A 17467-nucleotide genomic window follows, 5' to 3' on the forward strand; every position below is an offset into this window, starting at 1 on the left:
TCTCTGAATATTTTCTCAGAGTGAGCAAAGAGAGGCGAGTGGGTGTCACCAAGGCCACAGTGGAAGATGGAAGAGGCCCCACCTGGTGACCATGGCCCCAGAGCATCCTTGCCCTGCCTGCGGTGGATGTCACTGACAAGGCTGTCTTGGCCGCCTGGCCCCTTTCTCGTTTGTCACGTGGACTACATTCCGGGCACCGAGCACCTGCACACAGTAGGTGCACAACCAACACCTGGTGTGATTCCCTCACAGGACTGGTGTGACTCCCTCACAGGACTGGTGTGACTCCCTCACAGGACTCCGGCACTGCACGGCCAGCCAGGGCCACTGCCCCACTCACGGGTGAAGCATCCACACTCCGAAGGATCACGTGCCTGGCCCAAGGTCCCCCTGTGAGCAGCAGAGCGCGGAGCTTCCTCTTCTCCACGTTCGGTAAATACTTACTGAGCACCTTCTGTGTGCAAGGGGACAGGGCAGTGCTCCAGACAGACTCGGTTCCTGGCCTTGTGGAGCTGACCGTCTCGGAGTGGGTGGAGAACAACAAGATAAATAATGACTGATGAATGCAAGAGGAGCGGCTCTGAAGACGATCAGAGGAAGGGGGCAGAAGGGATGGAATGTCCACACTCCTTGCGAGCGGTCAGGAAGGCGTCTGATAAGGCTGCTCTTCCTGGAGGAACCAGAGGACAGCCCGAGTTGACTCTGCACATGATCCTCTTCTTCTCTTTAAAATAAAAGTCTATTTATCTACTTCGGCTGTGCCAGGGCTTAGTGGTAGCATGACGGGTCTTCTGGTTGTGCCACAGGAACTCCAGTGCAGCATGTGGAATCTAGGTCCCCAAGCACATATCGAATCCAGGGCCCCTGCACTGGGAGCACAGTCTTGGCCGCTGGACCGCCAGGGAAACCCCTGTGGCCCTCTTCTAACCGAAGTGAAAGATGACTTGGACTCAAGCTAACATAGAAACAGGAGAAACAGTAACCTCTACCATCCATCAACAGCTTACAGTTCGTGGCACAGTTTTCAGGGTATTTTCATGATGGGTGGGGTAAATAATCCGAGCAGCTATTAAAAAAAAAATACACCCCAAGTCTCAGTGATTTAACCCAATAATAAGTTTAACAGTTTACTTCCGTCCCATAGAATCCACTGGGCAGCTCACGGGCAGTCTCGCCTCCAGGCGGTGGCCCCGGGACTCAGAACCTTTCCAACCTCTAACTCCACCACGGCTGTGCGTTGCCCCCAGTGGGGTCTCAGAAAAGGAAGTGAGAGCGTGGGAAACGCGGTCTGCTTTTAGCTGCCTCTTCTGCTCACGTGTCACGGCCCCACTTAGACACAAGGGGCCCGGGAAAGAGACTCTTGCTGGGTGTTTAGGAAGAGGAAGTGGGCTGGGTGAGCATAGGATTAATAACTGCGGGGGGAGGGGGGAAGAATGCGCCATGGGGCTTCCTGGGAGGGATCTCTGGGGAGAAAATCACACAGGGGCCGGGAGGTGAAAGGTCGAATGCTTCCTGAAAGGAAGATTCCACTTGGAGGTGCTTTCCAGCCCCGAGCCGGACACCCTCTGTCCGCCATGTTTGAGGACGGTGACCTCCCAGAAGATGGCGACAGCAAGCATGAGGCTGGGGTGATGACACCCTTGTCCTGAGTGTGGGCCCCCAGGAACCTGGGGGAGGGACCCTAACCCTAACCCCTGGCATCCTTGGGTGTGTGGGGTCCTGCCTGGGAGGGACGGGCATCGAGCACAACCTGGAAAAGGGCTGTCCATCTTCTGAGACCCGAACTCCCACCTCCAACACATCTGTGTGTCCCCTCCGCCCCCTTCCACAGCAGCGCCATCGGTGGGGGTGGGGGGGTGGGGATCTGGGTGGCTGGGCAATCCCGGAGGCTGAAAGGTGCGAGGGGAGGCGTCACCCCGGGGAAGCTCCCCCATAGTCCCCTAGTGACCACACCAGCTTGGCTAAATGCTAGGGACTCAGGCCCCAGCTGCCCATCTGAGCGCAGCACGCTGCCCGACTGCCTTCCTGAGCCGGGGAGGGTGAGGACCACTGGCATCAGATCTCACTCCTGCAAGAGGCGCATCATCAGAGCACCGCTGCCCGGGCCCCAGCCCGACTGCCTTCCTGAGCCCGGGAGGGCGAGGACCACTGGCATCAGATCTCACTCCTGCAAAAGGCGCATCATCAGAGCACCGCTGCCCGGGCCCCAGCCCGACTGCCTTCCTGAGCCCGGGAGGGCGAGGACCACTGGCATCAGATCTCACTCCTGCAAGAGGCGCATCATCAGAGCACCGCTGCCCGGGCCCCAGCCCGACTGCCTTCCTGAGCCCGGGAGGGCGAGGACCACTGGCATCAGATCTCACTCCTGCAAGAGGCGCATCATCAGAGCACCGCTGCCCGGGCCCCGGCTGAGCTGGAGGAACAAGTCTGTCACTGCCAACGCCTTCCTTTCATACTCCCTGCTGTAGTGGATCCATTTCATTTTGACACTGCAGTTCAAGTGCTTCCCCGAGAAGAGTCTTGGGGAAGCAGGAAACACGGTGACTGAGGGAGTCTGGTTCTGGTCTTCTCGCTGCCACTGACCTGCTGGGTGAGCCAGGCCAGGGTTCCCAACCTTGGATGTCCTGAGTGACCATCTGATAGAAGGAGAGGGCAGCTAAGGTCCCTGCTGGGGGACGGAGAGAGACAGAGAGAGAGACGGGGCAGGGGCAGGGGGAGGAAGGAAGGAAGTGAGGAGCACTGATGCTCATTACAGCAAAACAACACTCAATCCGAAACCCAGCAGGTTCGACTCAACACCAAAAGCACAACTCATAAACAAAAAAAATCTGATAAATTGGACCTCATCAAAACTGAATATATCTGCTTTTCAAAAAGCCCCATTAAGAGGATGAAAAGACAAGCGACAGTTGGGAGAAAATATGCACAAATGACACGCCTGCCAAGGACTCATATGTAGAATATATAAAGAACTCAAAACTCAGCGTTCAAAAACAATCCAATTAGAAACTGGGCAAAAGACACGCACAGACATTTCACCCAAGACAATAGCCAGATGGCAAAGAAGCACACGAAAAGATGTTCAACATCATCAGCCGTTGGAGGGGTGCAAATAAAAACCACCACGAGGTATCACTCCACACCTACCACAGTGATCAAAATAAGAAACAGCGACCACACCAAATGCTGGCAAAGCTGTGCAGGAATTGGATTACTCACATCAATGTGAGATGATATGGTTTGGCATTTCCTTTTCAAACTAAAAATGGACTTACTATATGACCCAGCAACTGTACTCATGGGCGTATATATTCCACAGAAATGAAAACTTCTTTTTATGCAGAAAATTGTACACGAGTGTTCATAGTGGCTCTGTTGATAACGGCCACAAACTGAAAAGCACCAGACGTCCTCCACTGGGTAAGTGGTTAACCAAGGTGTGAAAACCCCTGGAATATCACTTAGGAACTGAAGGGAATGGATCACTGATACACACAGCACCTTGGATGAGCCTCAAGGAAATTCTGCTGGATGAAAAAAGCCAACCTCAGAGGCACATATATGCAGTGGAATCTCACTCTTTATAACATTCATGAAATAAAGTGATTCTGGAGATAGAGAGCAGCTTAGGGGTGGCCAGGGGGCAGGGACAGGGAAGGAGGGGAGCGCCATCAGGAAAAGGTAGTGCGAGGGGGTCTCGCAGGGAGGGAACGGCGGCGTGTCCTGGTGGTGGCGGTTCCACGAAGCTACACATATGATAAAACCGCACTAAGCTGCACGCAGACACACCATCACACAGACGCATCACTAAGCGCGCGTGGAGCCGGTGGAGCGCAAGTAAACGCTACGCTGTCGTTGTTCAGTCGTGTCCGACTCTGCGACCGCGTGGACTGCAGCGTGCCAGGCCCCCCTGTCCCTCACCATTTCCCAGAGTTTGCTCAGACTCATGTCCACTGAGTTGGTGGTAAACGCGCCGCGCGCTACCAAAGTCAACTTCCTGGTCTGTACACTGTGCTGTAGCTGTGCCAGCAACCACAGATGCAGTTGGACAGGTCTGCACAAGACGCTGACCCTGGGGAAAGCTGGTAAAGTATGCCTGGCACCGCCATGAACGTGTCCTGGTAACTTTCTGGTGAATCTGTAATTACTTCAAAACAAAACTCTGAAGATCCAGGAGCGGTTCCTTGCCTGAGTTATGGTTATCAAACGTGGGAGGCCACCATCGCACAAAACCAAAGGACGGCGGAAACGAGGCCCACCCAGGCCTCCGGGCAGCGTCACTGCTCACAGTCCCGATGCAGGAGGGCGCACTGCACGGTGGAGGCGGCCCCTTCTCGTCCAGAGCAAGGGTCCCGGCCGGACCCAGGGCGCGCAGTGGGGGACGGCGCCTCCCAGCAGCCCCTGCAGCTAGGTCTGCCACGTGCCTAAGCTCTCGCTCACGAAGGTCAAGCAGAACTGACACGTGCCCGTGCTGGGCCTGGCCTTACAACGCCTCTATGTTTCCCCCTTTTCATCAACTTGGAAGGCGCCCATGACTCCGCTTCCAGCACATGGGTCACGCCCAAGGTCATGTGGGTGAGAGGGTGGGGGGAACAGGGTTCCGGAGTGACCACATGGCTCAGAGCAGCCCTGGGACCCGAAATGCTCCCTCCCTCTGGGGCACTGAAGTGGACAGGAAGTATGTGTCTATGTTCCCTAGAGGTGTTTTGAGATCTCTGTGTTGGAGCAACTTAGCGTTTGCTAAATCCAAAAAAGCAGGTTTCAAACACTATCCTATTTATGCTCTTTTACAAATATGTCCTCACCTCAGCGCGTCCACACGAAGGTCTGGAAAGGTGTACGCCACAGTGTTCTCTGGTCATTGTCTCCTGTTGGTTGGAATTATGGGTATCATTCCTTTTGCTTGCCCACATTACCTAATTTTCTATAAAAGGAACACATGTATTCCTTCTGGTATTAAGAAAGCGAGCCCACGATTGAGACGACAGCCAAGAATTAGACGAGGATGAGTAAGGCATTAAGTACCCACGCGTCCCACGGTGTGGGAGCTGATGAAGCTTGCTGGCGGCCCAGGCTGGCGCTTGAGCTAGGGGCCTCTTACCACCCTCCACCCTTCCTTCGTCACCCCTTGGCCCCTACCTTCCCCGTACCTTCTTGCCCAGAGGGCTGCTTCACTCCTTTGTCCCTATCCAGCTGGGGACCCGAGAGGCTGCAGAAGCCTGCTGCTGGCAGGACCTGCCTGTGTGGTGAGCACCAGGCCACTGTGCCCACTGTCCCCGAGGACAGTCAACCTGCAGCTGAAATTTCAACTCAATTAGCACAGAGACAGGCTGAAGCTGCTCTCGAGTAACTAATTGTCTGAGAGCTGCCAAGAAGAGCCTCTACCAGGGATGTGCCTGTGAACGTGAAGGTTTAGTTCTTCGAGTACTAATAATAGGGAGCAGCCAGCCAGCAATTTGAAGTGCAACTCGGGAGTGATGCTGGGAGGTTCCTTCCATTAATTTGAGGAGCAAGGGTGGGGATGAGAGTGTGGGCAGGACGACAGAGATGGGGAAAGAAACCTGCCTGTCCCAGAAAGTGAAGCCTAATTATTCCCCGGGCAGACGAGCTGGAGGACAGGCTTGTCCACGGACGCCACAGGCTCATCTCCGAGACACATACTGTGCGGCCTTGAAGGAGCTTTCTCTTCGACAGAACAGCCTGGCTGGCTGCACCCCGAGTGAGCGGGATTGGCCCATCCTTTCCTGTCAAGGCAGGACACTGAAGCCCCCTGCTCATCTTCGGCGCGGAGGCGGAGATGCAGACGCTGCAGGGCACAGCCAAGCCAGGTGAGCGGTCACATCCTGTCCTCTGTCCACAGACCCAACAGCTCAATGCTGCCTCCCGTCCAGTGGGCGGGCGTTCCGGATCTTACTGGGATTCCTGGTGGCTGAAGCCGCTGTCTCTTCTCCTCCCAGCTCGGGTGACCTTAAAAGGCTCTCGATTTAGCAGCAGGCCCACACTCTGACACTCAAAATGCAATGGAGAATTGGCACGTTAACACCAAAAGATCATTTTAAGCCCGCAGCTTTCCGTCAGTGGCGTGAAGTGTAAAAACATCACTCGATACCAAAAGGCCAATTCCCGATTTAGTTCGGGGGGAAAAATCTGGCCCACCTTTCCTGGCCCTCCTCATCCCATCCTGCCGGTTCCTAACAGGTGCCCTGCTGATCAACAGAACTCAGCCAGCAGAGAGCACGGAAAAGACACATCGCTGCTCAATCTGGCAGATGCAACTGCAAGACAGATTTCCAAGTCTGGGCTGAGGGAGTTTCTTGGGCAATTCTTGACACAACATGCCCCGCAGAGCAGGGACTGCTCAGCCCCTCTGCTCCTGGGGAGGAAGCGATGAGGGCAGTGGGACACCCAGGCCCCTCCAGGCCTCGTGCACATGATGGGGAAAACAGTACAAACCCACCCGAGAGGAAATGAACAACATATGGGAAACGCCTGGTACAGAGGAGATGCTGGGCTGTCCAGGCGGTCATCAGGTCATCTAAAACATCTCGTGGTTCTGGCCGAGAGCTTGCTGCACAGTCTGAGTGATAGGGGTCGGTGGGGGGTGGCTGGCATAGTGCTGATGGCCAGGACCCCTTCGTGAGGGGCTCCACCGGGCGGGTCTGGCCCCGGGGACGGTGCCCCTAGCAGCACCAGGTCCCAGCTTCCTCACAGTCCACGTCTTGGAACCGACCCCAGCCCACCCCCAGTCTGTTTTTCCCACTTCAGGTCAGTGTGTTCTCTATATTGGGGCATCTCTGAAGCACCAAGCGTTCAGGGATCTGGTGAACAAACCCCTTTCCCAGCCCGGCCCGGCCCGGCCCTCCCCCTTTTAGCTTCCCCTTCTTGGCACTGAAGGTCAGAGAGGAGAACACCCTAACAGTTGCCTAGCCCGACCCTTATACTTCCCCCCACCCCTTTTACTTAGGGACAATTAAAAACTAGAAAGACAGAATCACACGTATCACCCGCCCGTCCGGCGCCCAGCTTCAGGGACTTTCTGCCCGTGGACGTCTCGTCTGCGAGCCCCAGCCCCTCCCGCTCTCCTGCCTTGCTGGCCCTGGGCACTGACGTGTGTGTTTTGGGAGAGGACGAGTGACTTGTCCAAGCCCCACAACTGGGAGCAGGAGGCCGGAGCTGAGGTCCTGAACCGGCCACCCCCGTCACACCTTCTGCTGTGGCTACGCTTCAGCTGTGCTGTTACTCAATTTTTATTGAAGTATATCGTTGCTTTACAATCTTGTGTTAGTTTCCGCAGTTGTGTGTTATTATTTAACATTAGGGGTCGTGCTTTTCCCCTAAGTACATTATTTTAACACGGAAGCTCCTGTAAGTGGGGAACAGGCATCAGCGGCCACAGAGTGGGTATCGCCGAAGGTGATGTAGTGAGACCAAGAACACTGTCCCTCAAACCTGAGCAGAAATGACTGCCTGCCCAGGGCCCAGAACTCAAGGTCTGCTCTCTCCATTGGAAACGCAGCTCGGCGGGAGGTGGAGGGATCTTTGGGACCAACTAGGAGGCTCTCGGAGAAGGCAATGGCACCCCACTCCAGTACTCTTGCCTGGAAAATCCCACGGACGGAGGAGCCTGGTGGGCTGCAGTCCATGGGGTTGCAAAGAGTCGGACAAGACTGAGCGACTTCACTTTCACTTTTCACTTTCATGCATTGGAGAAGGCAATGGCAACCCACTCCAGTGTTCTTGCCTGGAGAATCCCAGGGATGGCGGAGTCTGGTGGGCTGCTGTCCATGGGGTCACACAGTCGGACACGACTGAAGCGACTTAGCAGCAGCAGCAGCAGCAGGAGGCTCTCAGATTTGTTGCCAACACTTAAAAATCCAAACAGCTCTCTCACAACGTGGGGTTGCTGCTGTTGTTTAGTCATTAAGCTGTGTCCGACTCTTTGCGACCCCACGGACTTTAGCCTCACCAGGCTCCTCTGTCTGTGGGATTTCCCAGGCAAGAATACTGGAGTTGGTTGCCATATCCTTCTTCAGGGCCTCTTCCTGACCAGCGATCGGACCCTCATCTCCTGCACTGGCAGGTGAGTTCTTTACCACTGAGCCACCAGGGAAGCCCCACAATGTGGTGTACTGTTACCATAATCCCATCGATTGTCAGAGGGCCGGTTCACGCACGAGAAGGTCCCCGACGTGGGCTATCAGCCAGCTGGCCGTCAACACGCACTCGTCATCAGCATGTGCTCCAGCCTGTCACAGCTCGTCATCTTGTCGTCACTTCACACGGGCTCTGCGTACCTGTACGTCCTGCATGGGGTCTTTTATTTGCCATTTAAATGTCTCTAAAAAGACGTGCAGCTGTGCAACAAAATGTTATTATACACCCAGTGGCCTCAATTCTGGATTTTCTTGCAACAAACAAGTGTCTTACAAGACCAAAGAAAGGAGGATACAGGCAAGTGACTGGGGATGTGTTACTAGGAGCCCTGGGAAGGGATTGCCTGTCACACGTTAGACAGTGAGACTCGAGGCAGGAGAAACCACCGACCCCCTCGGAAGAGATGAAAGCAGTTTCAGAGCATGAAAGGCTGGTGTGACCGATCATGTGTCACACAGGATTATCATTACAGCCTGCACCATGGTTTAACTGGCAGCCTGTTTTTCTTTCTTAGGGGGATCGTGAAATAATGGTGCATCTTACGAGTGATGGCATCTTAAATGTGATAAACCCTGGTATTTAATCTAAAATCACCTGCTGTGTGCAAACGTTCCCGTACTACATCCTGCCGCCGCTCACCCTCCTGACCCAAACTGGGCCCTGAGAGCACTGCCATCTCCTAGAGACTGGTGGTTCTCAGACTGGGGCCCACATCCGGACTTGCTAACAACCAGGGTGCTGGGCCCCACCCCCAGTCTCTGATTCAGCCAGTCTGGGGTGGGGCCTGAGGATTTGTGTGTGTTTTAAATATTTGGCTGCACTGAGTCTCAGCTGTGGCACGTGGGATCTTTACTTGTGGCATGCAAACTCTTAGCTGTGGCCTGTGAACTCTTAGTCGCGCTTGTGGAGTCTAGTTCTCTGATCAGGGATCGAACCCGGGTCCTCTGCACTGGGAGTGCAGACTCTGGGCCACTGGACCACCAGGGAAGTGCTGAGTATTCGTTCAACAAGCTTCCAGGACGCCAGGACTACTGGACCACTCTTGGGGTGGACTGTCCCATTGCGTCCCCCCATCACTAAATCTCCTTTATTCTCTGGCTCTTTTCAGCTTGGGAGGGGTAGGTGAGGAAGGTCTGGGTGGTACCAGAACCCAGGTTCTGGGACCCGTCAGAAAGCAGCGTCTCTCTGGCCTTGTTCACTGCAAAGAGAACTTGCCTTGTCTCTAAGCTGGGCCTGCTGGAAAAGCTCTGGGGACTTGCTCATCCTTCTTAAGACCTTCAGCAGGTCAACGCTTCCTCATATATGCAGGTCACGGCTTTAAACAGGGTTGAGGCCCTGAATAAACTCAGTAGATGGGGCTGGAATCTGCTCGTGGTTAAGATTCAGGACAAAAGGGGACCGACAAGCCAGGCACAGCTGTCCTGCCCTCTCACGCACGGTCTGCTGGCAATGCGGGCAGATTCCTTTCCCTTTGTTAGATACGTGTATTACTGGTTTAGTAAAACGAAACTTCTGTGCACTTCTCTCCTTAAAAAGAACAATCCATTTTTCAAGCCGTTGAAACATCTTTGAAGTGGAATATTTGCCAACACTGCCCTCTCTCCCAAAGGCAAGAAGCAGGGAGATGTGTCCTCAAAAAGAATTATTTCAAACACAGACATTACCAAGTTTTACTTTTTTTTTTTCCTTCAAAAGGCCGAGATCTGCTCACGTGTTCACAGAACTGAACACAGAAGGTGCTTTAAGAGACAGGACACGAAGCCTCATCCCGGGTAGAGAAGGTTTACTGCTTATAAAGGTAAGTCACGGAACAGGACAAAACCCTCGGCATGGCAAGGGCTCACTCCAACTGTAAAATGACTTAGAACACAGATTCAGGAGGGCTGATGCACCAGCATGGCGAGCACACGCGAGAAAGAAGCTGCCTGCCTGCCTTGTCCTGGGTCCTGAGGTGCTCTCTGCGCCCCCACACGCCAGCTCAGCGGTGTGATGGTCCCGTCAACAGAGGGGACTCTGCTATTCACCAAGCCTGGCCTGAGCGCACGACGGAAGCGAGCAGGTGGCAGAAGTGCTATTCCGGCCATGAAGACGCATCTGAGCCATCGCTGTGACTGAGGGCTTGCCTGGGAAGGATCTGGGTGGGGGTCTGGGGGCCGGTGCGGGGCTGGGGCGGGATCACTGCCGGCAGGTGTCGTGGAAGGCCTCGAGGGTGCGGAAATCCCTCCAGGTGGGGGGCAGGCCGTCCTGCAGAAACTTCCCGCAGCGCTGGCATGGGGCCTGGAACAGCTTTATGTAACTTCTTAGCCAGGTCTAAAAAGAGAAGTGAGGAGAGAAGTGAAAGACACGGAGCTGGGTGCTTCCAATGTCATCCTTCCTGCCCTAGCCTAATGATCTCTAGGACGGAGGACCTGGGCTGGCTGTGACCCCGGGAGATGACGCAAGATTAAGGTCACAGTGCTGCTGAGTCTCAGTTCTGGCGCCCTGGGCCCCTCCTGACTAGGGGAGATTTAAAATAGAAGTCCCTACTCTGGGAGGCAGGCAGGGCTCCTGGAAAGGGGCGGATGTGAACCTCGGCCCAGCCTCCTGGCTCAGGGGCCACGCATAACCACCTTCCATCCAAGTCCTGGGTCTTCTGAACACCGGCATTGTGCCTCTCTGTGTTCACCACCCAGAGGTGGCCCCAGACACATGCAGATAGAGGGCGAGCGGAGAATTCCCCGCTAAGGTCAAATGCCTCTTTCTAATCTGATTTCACAGGCCACCACTCACTGTCACAACGTGGCCCGACACACCTGGGGGGAGGGCGGGGACAATCCGGTGCCACCGAGTAACGCAATAAGCGGCAAGTGCACACTCGCGGGTTCAGGGGGCAGAGTTCCTTCGGGCGTCATACATAAGGATGAGACTCGTAACTCAATTCCTCGACTCAAGGAGACGCACGGCTGCGCCAGCCCAATGTCGCGGCGACGGGCCAGCAAGGGGGGCATGCGCCACTGTGATCATGTCTGTCGGTCGGAGGAGATCGCTCTTGGGAGACCTCAGCCAAGCTGACTGACACAAATCCTGCTGTCTTCATCACAGCGGCCCTCCTGATGGCTGACCGTGGCCCGCCCATCCTGCCCTCTCCAAAGGCTCGGGGCCTGAGGTTCTGGCAACAAATGTGAGGAGATCAATGGTCATTCAGTTAAACTATTTATCCTTTCTGAAGGGAAACCAGGCATTTAAACACGTTAGGTTAAAAAGCAAGTCTTTCCATCCACCCAAGAAGCGAGACTGCTGATTGAAAGTGTTCTCCATACATGAGAGAATCGCTGTGTGATGCTCCACAAAGCCCGGGTCTGCGTGTTCAGCCTCCCCAGCGTGGGAGCCAGTCAATGAGTCAGGCTGTATTTTCTAAGGCATGAACTACAGGCTCCTAGAAGCTTAATTGTGGCAGTGAACGTGACGAGGTGGATCACAGGCGTGCAACTCCACATGGCTGTCAGCACGGATGGGGACTTGCTAATAGGTCCCTACTCTAAGGGGCAGCCCCCAGGCAGGAGTGAAGCAGGGAGCGTCAGCCCCAGTGAGAGAGAGGCCAACGATGCGAGGGCGTGATGCTGAGGTGCTAACAGCTGGCCGCCTCTTCCAGGATGTGGGCCAGCTGTGGGCCAGGCTGAGGCCGACTGGCAGGCATGTGATAACCTGATGAACTGCCTTGGGGCGGGGAGGGATGGGGGTCAGAGCAGAGTCCCAACGTGGAGGACAGATGTCCACGATGTAAGCGTTCTGGTTCCATGTCAAGTCACCAACGGTTAAACAACTGGCTGGAGAAATCCTCAGTGTTAACGAGAGCTGGCGGGAGCTGGCGCACACAGGGCATGGCTGTTTCTGGTCCCCGCCGTCCGGGGCTCTGACCCGACAGTCTAAGGCGTGGGTGTCTTGGAAGAACGATGCCACCGTAGCACCAAGCTCGGGGCCCGGCACAGGCCAGGAGCTCAATAAACACCTACTGACCAAATCAACCCTGGAAGCTGTGTCGGAAGGTCACTTCTGAAACCACATGTTTGGCAATGATAGGAAAACCAGTTAACGGTGTGGGATATGGTTTATCTTAGATCCCTGCCCAGCTGAAAGGAAGTACCACTTCCACACAGGGCTGTCTCCTTGGCGAGGCCCCTGCGAGCTACCTTCCGAGCTGCCTGTTTTCACTTGAGGGGCCAAGGCTTCATGAGGCTTGACCTCTAGAGCCACTCACCATGAAGGAGCGGACCACGACGTCAGGCATCTGGGGCAGCTGGTAGTGGAGCAGGGCGGTGGTGGCATGGTCGGTCACCTGGGGACCAAGGAGAAGAACTAGGTCAGCCACTCGGAACCAGCAGAGAAAACAGGAAGGTGCTCCTTTTATCTGACGGCTCATGGAGGAAAAGATACCTAATAAAGCCCAGAGGTGGAAAGCTAGTTAGCAAGGTTGGGGGCAAGGAAGGGGAGAGGAGGAGTGTTGAGAGCAGAAAGGACATAAATATTCATGCCCGGGGCCAAGTGAAGTGTGGAACCTTCCAGCAAGCCCAGGTAGGCTGTGCCACCTGAGAGAGATGTGGCCAGAGGCTGGTGAAGAGGTAAAACGGCGGTGGGTGCCCGGGGCGTTACCAGCCCCTCCACCGCACGGCACACCGCCTGGACGCAGAGGCTCGTTTCCAACTGTCCATGTTCAACTCCAGTCTTTGCCCGGGGATGATTTTCCTGCCTGTGTAACTGGTCTGTCTCTCTGCTTCCTTCAATTCCCATTCTGTCTCATAACTTGTAGCTATACGTGTTCTGCGACCAGGATTCTGTTCGTTTCTGAGGATCCTTCCCCGGGGCCTCAGAGATACTACCCTTCTGACGAGCTGTGCTGCTCCCAGTGTGGTCCTCAGTCTGGCCAGCTCCCTGAAAGCTGTGGTCCAGTGGGCCACACCCGCTGTTCTCACAACTCCGCCAGCAGGCCCAAGGGCATTACGGCTCTAAGTTCACGTGGGGCATCTGGGGACCAGATGGAATGTGTGCTGGGATTCTGCCCCAGCTCTGTCTGCTGACCTTGATCCATCGAATCTGTCTGGGTCTCAGTGTGCCTCCTAAAAAGCAAAGCGCTGGCCAAAGATCCCCTGTAGTTCTGAAATGTGATGACACCCTAGATTGCTAATGCCTGCCACCCATTAGCAGATGAATAGATTGTTCCTAATTTGATAGCTGTGTTCAAACTCATGGTTTATTTGATTGTCTTCATTAGGGAATCTCGCCATTACAAATGATATGGTCAAAAGACAAAAGGAAACAAAAACATCAGACAAAACAATCAGCTTTGTGAACACGAGTAAGCGTGGTCTGCCTGCGTCGACTCGTCCGTCCTCCCGCTGAGAAATGGAGGATCTCCTGCCGGACCAGGTTGTGTGCATTTCTTCAGTCGGCACCGTTCCCACCAGGACACCATGATGCGCTGACAGACCTCAGCAGCAGTCAAGCAAACTCATCAGCTGGAAACCAGCAGGGCTGGTCTGGTCTGGGTTCCGCAAGAGGCGTTATGAATGATCCAGAAATTAGTCTGCCTGTGTGTCTACACTCAAGGCCAGAGAGGCCACACCCTGAAGAGCAAGGAGGCAGGCTCCCCAGCTCACAGAACCTCTCGAAGCCGTGGTTTCCCCTCAGGGGAAATGGTCAGGCGTGTGAAGTGCTCATCCTCCAGCCGTGCCTTGGGCCCGCCTGCCCTCTCTCTTCTGCGCTGCCTGGCCCTGGGACTGGCCCTCTTTCCCACTGGACTTTCAGGGCCTGCCTGGTGGCTAGTGAACTCCGCGAGACGACCAGCTCTGTGCAGGCGAGGATCATGCTGTGTCCCCGGGGCCTAGACTATCACCTGGCATCTAGCAGGTGCTCAGCACATATTTGCTGAATAAAGAAATAAACTATAAAATGGCCACTCACCAAAAGTCACGAACCAGAAACACCTGTGCTGGTTTTCCTGCAAAGGCAGCCGTGCTTCGTATATCCAACCATGCCAAGAAATTCACCCAAGTGACTTTCAAGATAAATGGTACTTATTGCTTCAAGTGCAAAGACTGTTTTTATTTTAAGCATTTTTGACAGACAGCTTTCTAAAATGAGCAAGGCTTAAAAAAAAAAAAAACATACAGTAGAATGATAACTTGGCAAAATGGCGGGTGGTGATTGGCGGGGTGAAATGAACGGCTACAAAGCCAGCAAAGCCAGCTGGGCCCCGAGGATGCCTGAGCTTAGAGCTTGGTGCTTACCATCCAGGTGCCTGCTAAAAACAAAGTCCCGCACGAATGCTGTTTATAGGCTCATAAGACAGTCCTTACAATCACATTTGCCATCACATGAAACAGAGTTTCTGAAGAATTCTTTCTCCTGTTCCTACCATTCATTTTACACGCCTCTCAGGAAGCTCGCTATGTTGCCTCTCGTCTAAGACACCCGGGCCAGTTCTCTGATTGGCTGACAAGAGTGAACACAAGCACTCGGAGCGGAGAAGCAGGCTGGTGCTGGACGCCCGCTCAGGCATCACCCAGGAACGTGTTGGAAACGTGAGCTTTTGGGCCCCAGTGCAGACCTAGAATCTAATCTCTGGGGTGGGGGCCCTGAAATCAAGCTGGCCTTTCCAGCTGTTCTTCGGGATCCCAAAATACAGGAGGCGGCAAATGTGAATTGGCACACAGACCCCCTGGGGATCTTGCTGCTCAGTTCAGTTCAGTTGCTCAGTCTGACTGTTTGTGACCCCATGGACTGCAGCACACCAGGCCTCCCTGTCCATCACCAACTCCCGCAGCTTACTCAAACTCATGTCCAATGAGTTGGTGATGCCATCCAACCATCTCATCCTGTCATCCCCTTCTCCTCCCACCTTCAATCTTTTCCAGCATCAGGGTCTTTTCAAATGAGTCAGCTCTTCACATCAGGTGGCCAAAGTATTGGAGTTTCAGCTTCAGCATCAGTCCTTCCAATGAATATTCAGGACAGATTTCCTTTACGACGAACTGGTTGGATCTCCTTGCAGTCCAAGGGGCTCTCAAGAGTCTTCTCCAACACCACAGTTCAAAAGCATCAATTCTTCAGCGTTCAGCTTTCTTTATAGTCCAACTCTCACATCCATTCATGACTACTGACCAATTATAGGCAGGTGTGGGGTGGGGCCAAGACTGGGCATTTCCAGCAGTCCCCCAGGCCTGCCCCTGCTGCAGCTGAGGAGCCAGGCCACTCAGGAGGCAGAGTATTCTTGGCAGTAGAAGAAAAAGGCATTTCCTTCTGGGGCATGAGGGAAACCAAGGACCACAAACTCGAAGGATCACTTGTCTTTTTCATGAATCAAAAATAGCACACTACCCATGTTTCATGATGCTGCAGTGGAAAGAGGGAGCGGGGTAATGGTAGTGGGCTGGCAGGGTTTTCCTTATTTTGGAAAGGCGCTCTTTCAGGACCGTGGGCTGATTTTGTGAATTGAGGACAGCCACATTGATGAGAGCGTGTGAGGCATGTGCCCGCTCACTCACTCCTCGAACGCACTGAGGCGGGTGGTCTCCGAGGTTCGTTTTGTGTGTGTGTTTTAGTCCCTCAGTCGTGTCCAGCTCTGGGACCCCATGGACTGTAGCCCGCCAGGCTCCCTGTCCATGGGATTCTCCAGGCAAGACTACTGGAGTGCGCTGCCATGCCCTTCCCCAGGGGATCTTCCCAACCCAGGGACAGAACCTGGGTCTCCTGCTTTGCAGGCAGATTCTCTACCTCTGCTGTGCTGGGTCTTAGTTGCAGCATATGGGATCTAGTTTCCTGACTGGGGATGAAACCTGGGCTCCCTGCATTGGAAACGCAGAGTCAAAGCCACTGAACCACCCGGGAAAGTCCCCCAGGTCCATTTTATAGATGAAGAAATGAAAACTTAGAGGCCACACAGCTGGGGAGGGGCAAGGGGTGTGTGGGCCTGGAGCCCACAAGACCCGGGCCTATACCGCCTTCCCTCCTGAGACGCCCTGGCCAGCTCTGCGTCTGTGGACAGAAGCTCCTGTCCCGAGCCCCAGCGTCATCTGCCCACCATCCCCCGGCCCAGCGAAGGGTCCAGAAAGCCAGAGTCCCACTGCCAGGTGCAGGTCAGGTCTGGAAATGTGGCTGCCGGGCAACAGGCTTCTCGAGAGCAGAACAAAGCGCACTAACCAGAAAACGTCCTTTTCCACAAACGGCTGGGGTCACACACCAAAGCTCCGTTTTGGCACCTGGCTCCAGGCAGGGCACCGATTCCGTTTTCCCATTACTGGGTCAGCAACCTGGCCAAATTCAGCCTCTTTTCCAAAAGGCCCCGTATATTCTCTTCATTGCCAAATGGTGGCAGCTTTTTCTAGCGCTGACACGATCGTTGAATTTCTTCAACTTCCCATCTCCAATTACAGAAATATTTTAGCAGAGGGAAGCAAAACTAACTGGTTTGCTATGTTTTCCGTCCCTGCCACCTCCCAAATTTCTTCCCCTGGTTTTCACGTTCCTGGGGCTGAGCTCCAAAGCGGTGGGCACCACGTCGTCGTCAGATACTGGAGAAATTCACCTGCAGTGATCTTCCCTTTTGTCAGAACATTCCACCTTCAGTACTTGTTTTGTTCTACACTTTTTAACAACAAAAAATTTTTTTTTTTGCTCAGCATCCAAGATGTGGGGGAAAAAAACAAGCCCGGGGCAACAACAACAAAGATGGCTATTAACTAATTTAAACTGACTCGGCCAGCCCGACCGAGGCTCGGTCCCATTGTGATGTCGAGCTAATGAGATTCCACTGGGAGATGAAAGCCACCCCGGCCGGCAGCGGAGGCCGCAGAAGGGCACTAATGCTCCCGCGGGAGAGAGGCCATTCATCCCACCAGTGAGTGCGGGTTTGAAGACAGCGCAGAAGAGATCAAAGCAGGTGGCGAACCCAAGGAGAGGGAGGGAGGAGAAGACATGAAAGTAACAATAAGCCAAGGAGATAGGGGAAGCGGGAAGGAGGATTGGGTGGGGGGGCAGGAGTGACCGTACGGGCGGGAAGAGGACGCCACAGAAAGACAGTGTCTGCACACTCCTCGAGCAGGAGTGTGCAGACACCAGGGACTCCGTCAAGAGATGTCCCATCTATCCTCAAGGCCAAGAGAAACCGCAGTTGCTCCGGCTCCTTTTGGGGTGTGCACCCCACCCCGAGCCCCGGTCGGGCTGGACTGCACGTGATTACTCACTTAGAGGAGGGTGATGTCTCTATTGTTGCCAACACACCCACTCTGCTCTGTGAAACTGACTCCCAGTTTTCTCTTCCACTGATCAAGCTTACAAA

At 54.4% G+C, this 17467-nt stretch overlaps 1 protein-coding gene across 4 annotated transcripts in view; it reads right to left on the bottom strand.

Moving 5' to 3' along the window:
- MED27 (mediator complex subunit 27) overlaps positions 1–17467 on the bottom strand; it is a 246214-nt gene that overhangs the window by 17424 nt on the left and 211323 nt on the right. For 2 of the 4 annotated variants that reach the window (XM_061433926.1, XM_061433927.1), the window contains 2 exons: positions 12392–12469; positions 9923–10464 (listed from right to left, as the gene is read on the bottom strand). The exons of 1 other annotated variant lie outside the window; for it this stretch is intronic. In XM_061433926.1, the coding sequence (XP_061289910.1) occupies positions 10330–10464; positions 12392–12469 (213 nt within the window). In that variant the 3' untranslated portion in view covers positions 9923–10329. Of the gene's footprint in view, positions 1–9922; positions 10465–12391; positions 12470–17467 lie in introns of those variants that run through there. One more of the 4 variants, XM_061433928.1, reaches the window with a different exon arrangement.

Source organism: Bos javanicus, chromosome 11 (genome assembly GCF_032452875.1).
Source record: "Bos javanicus breed banteng chromosome 11, ARS-OSU_banteng_1.0, whole genome shotgun sequence".
Classification (NCBI taxonomy): Eukaryota; Metazoa; Chordata; class Mammalia; order Artiodactyla; family Bovidae; genus Bos; species Bos javanicus.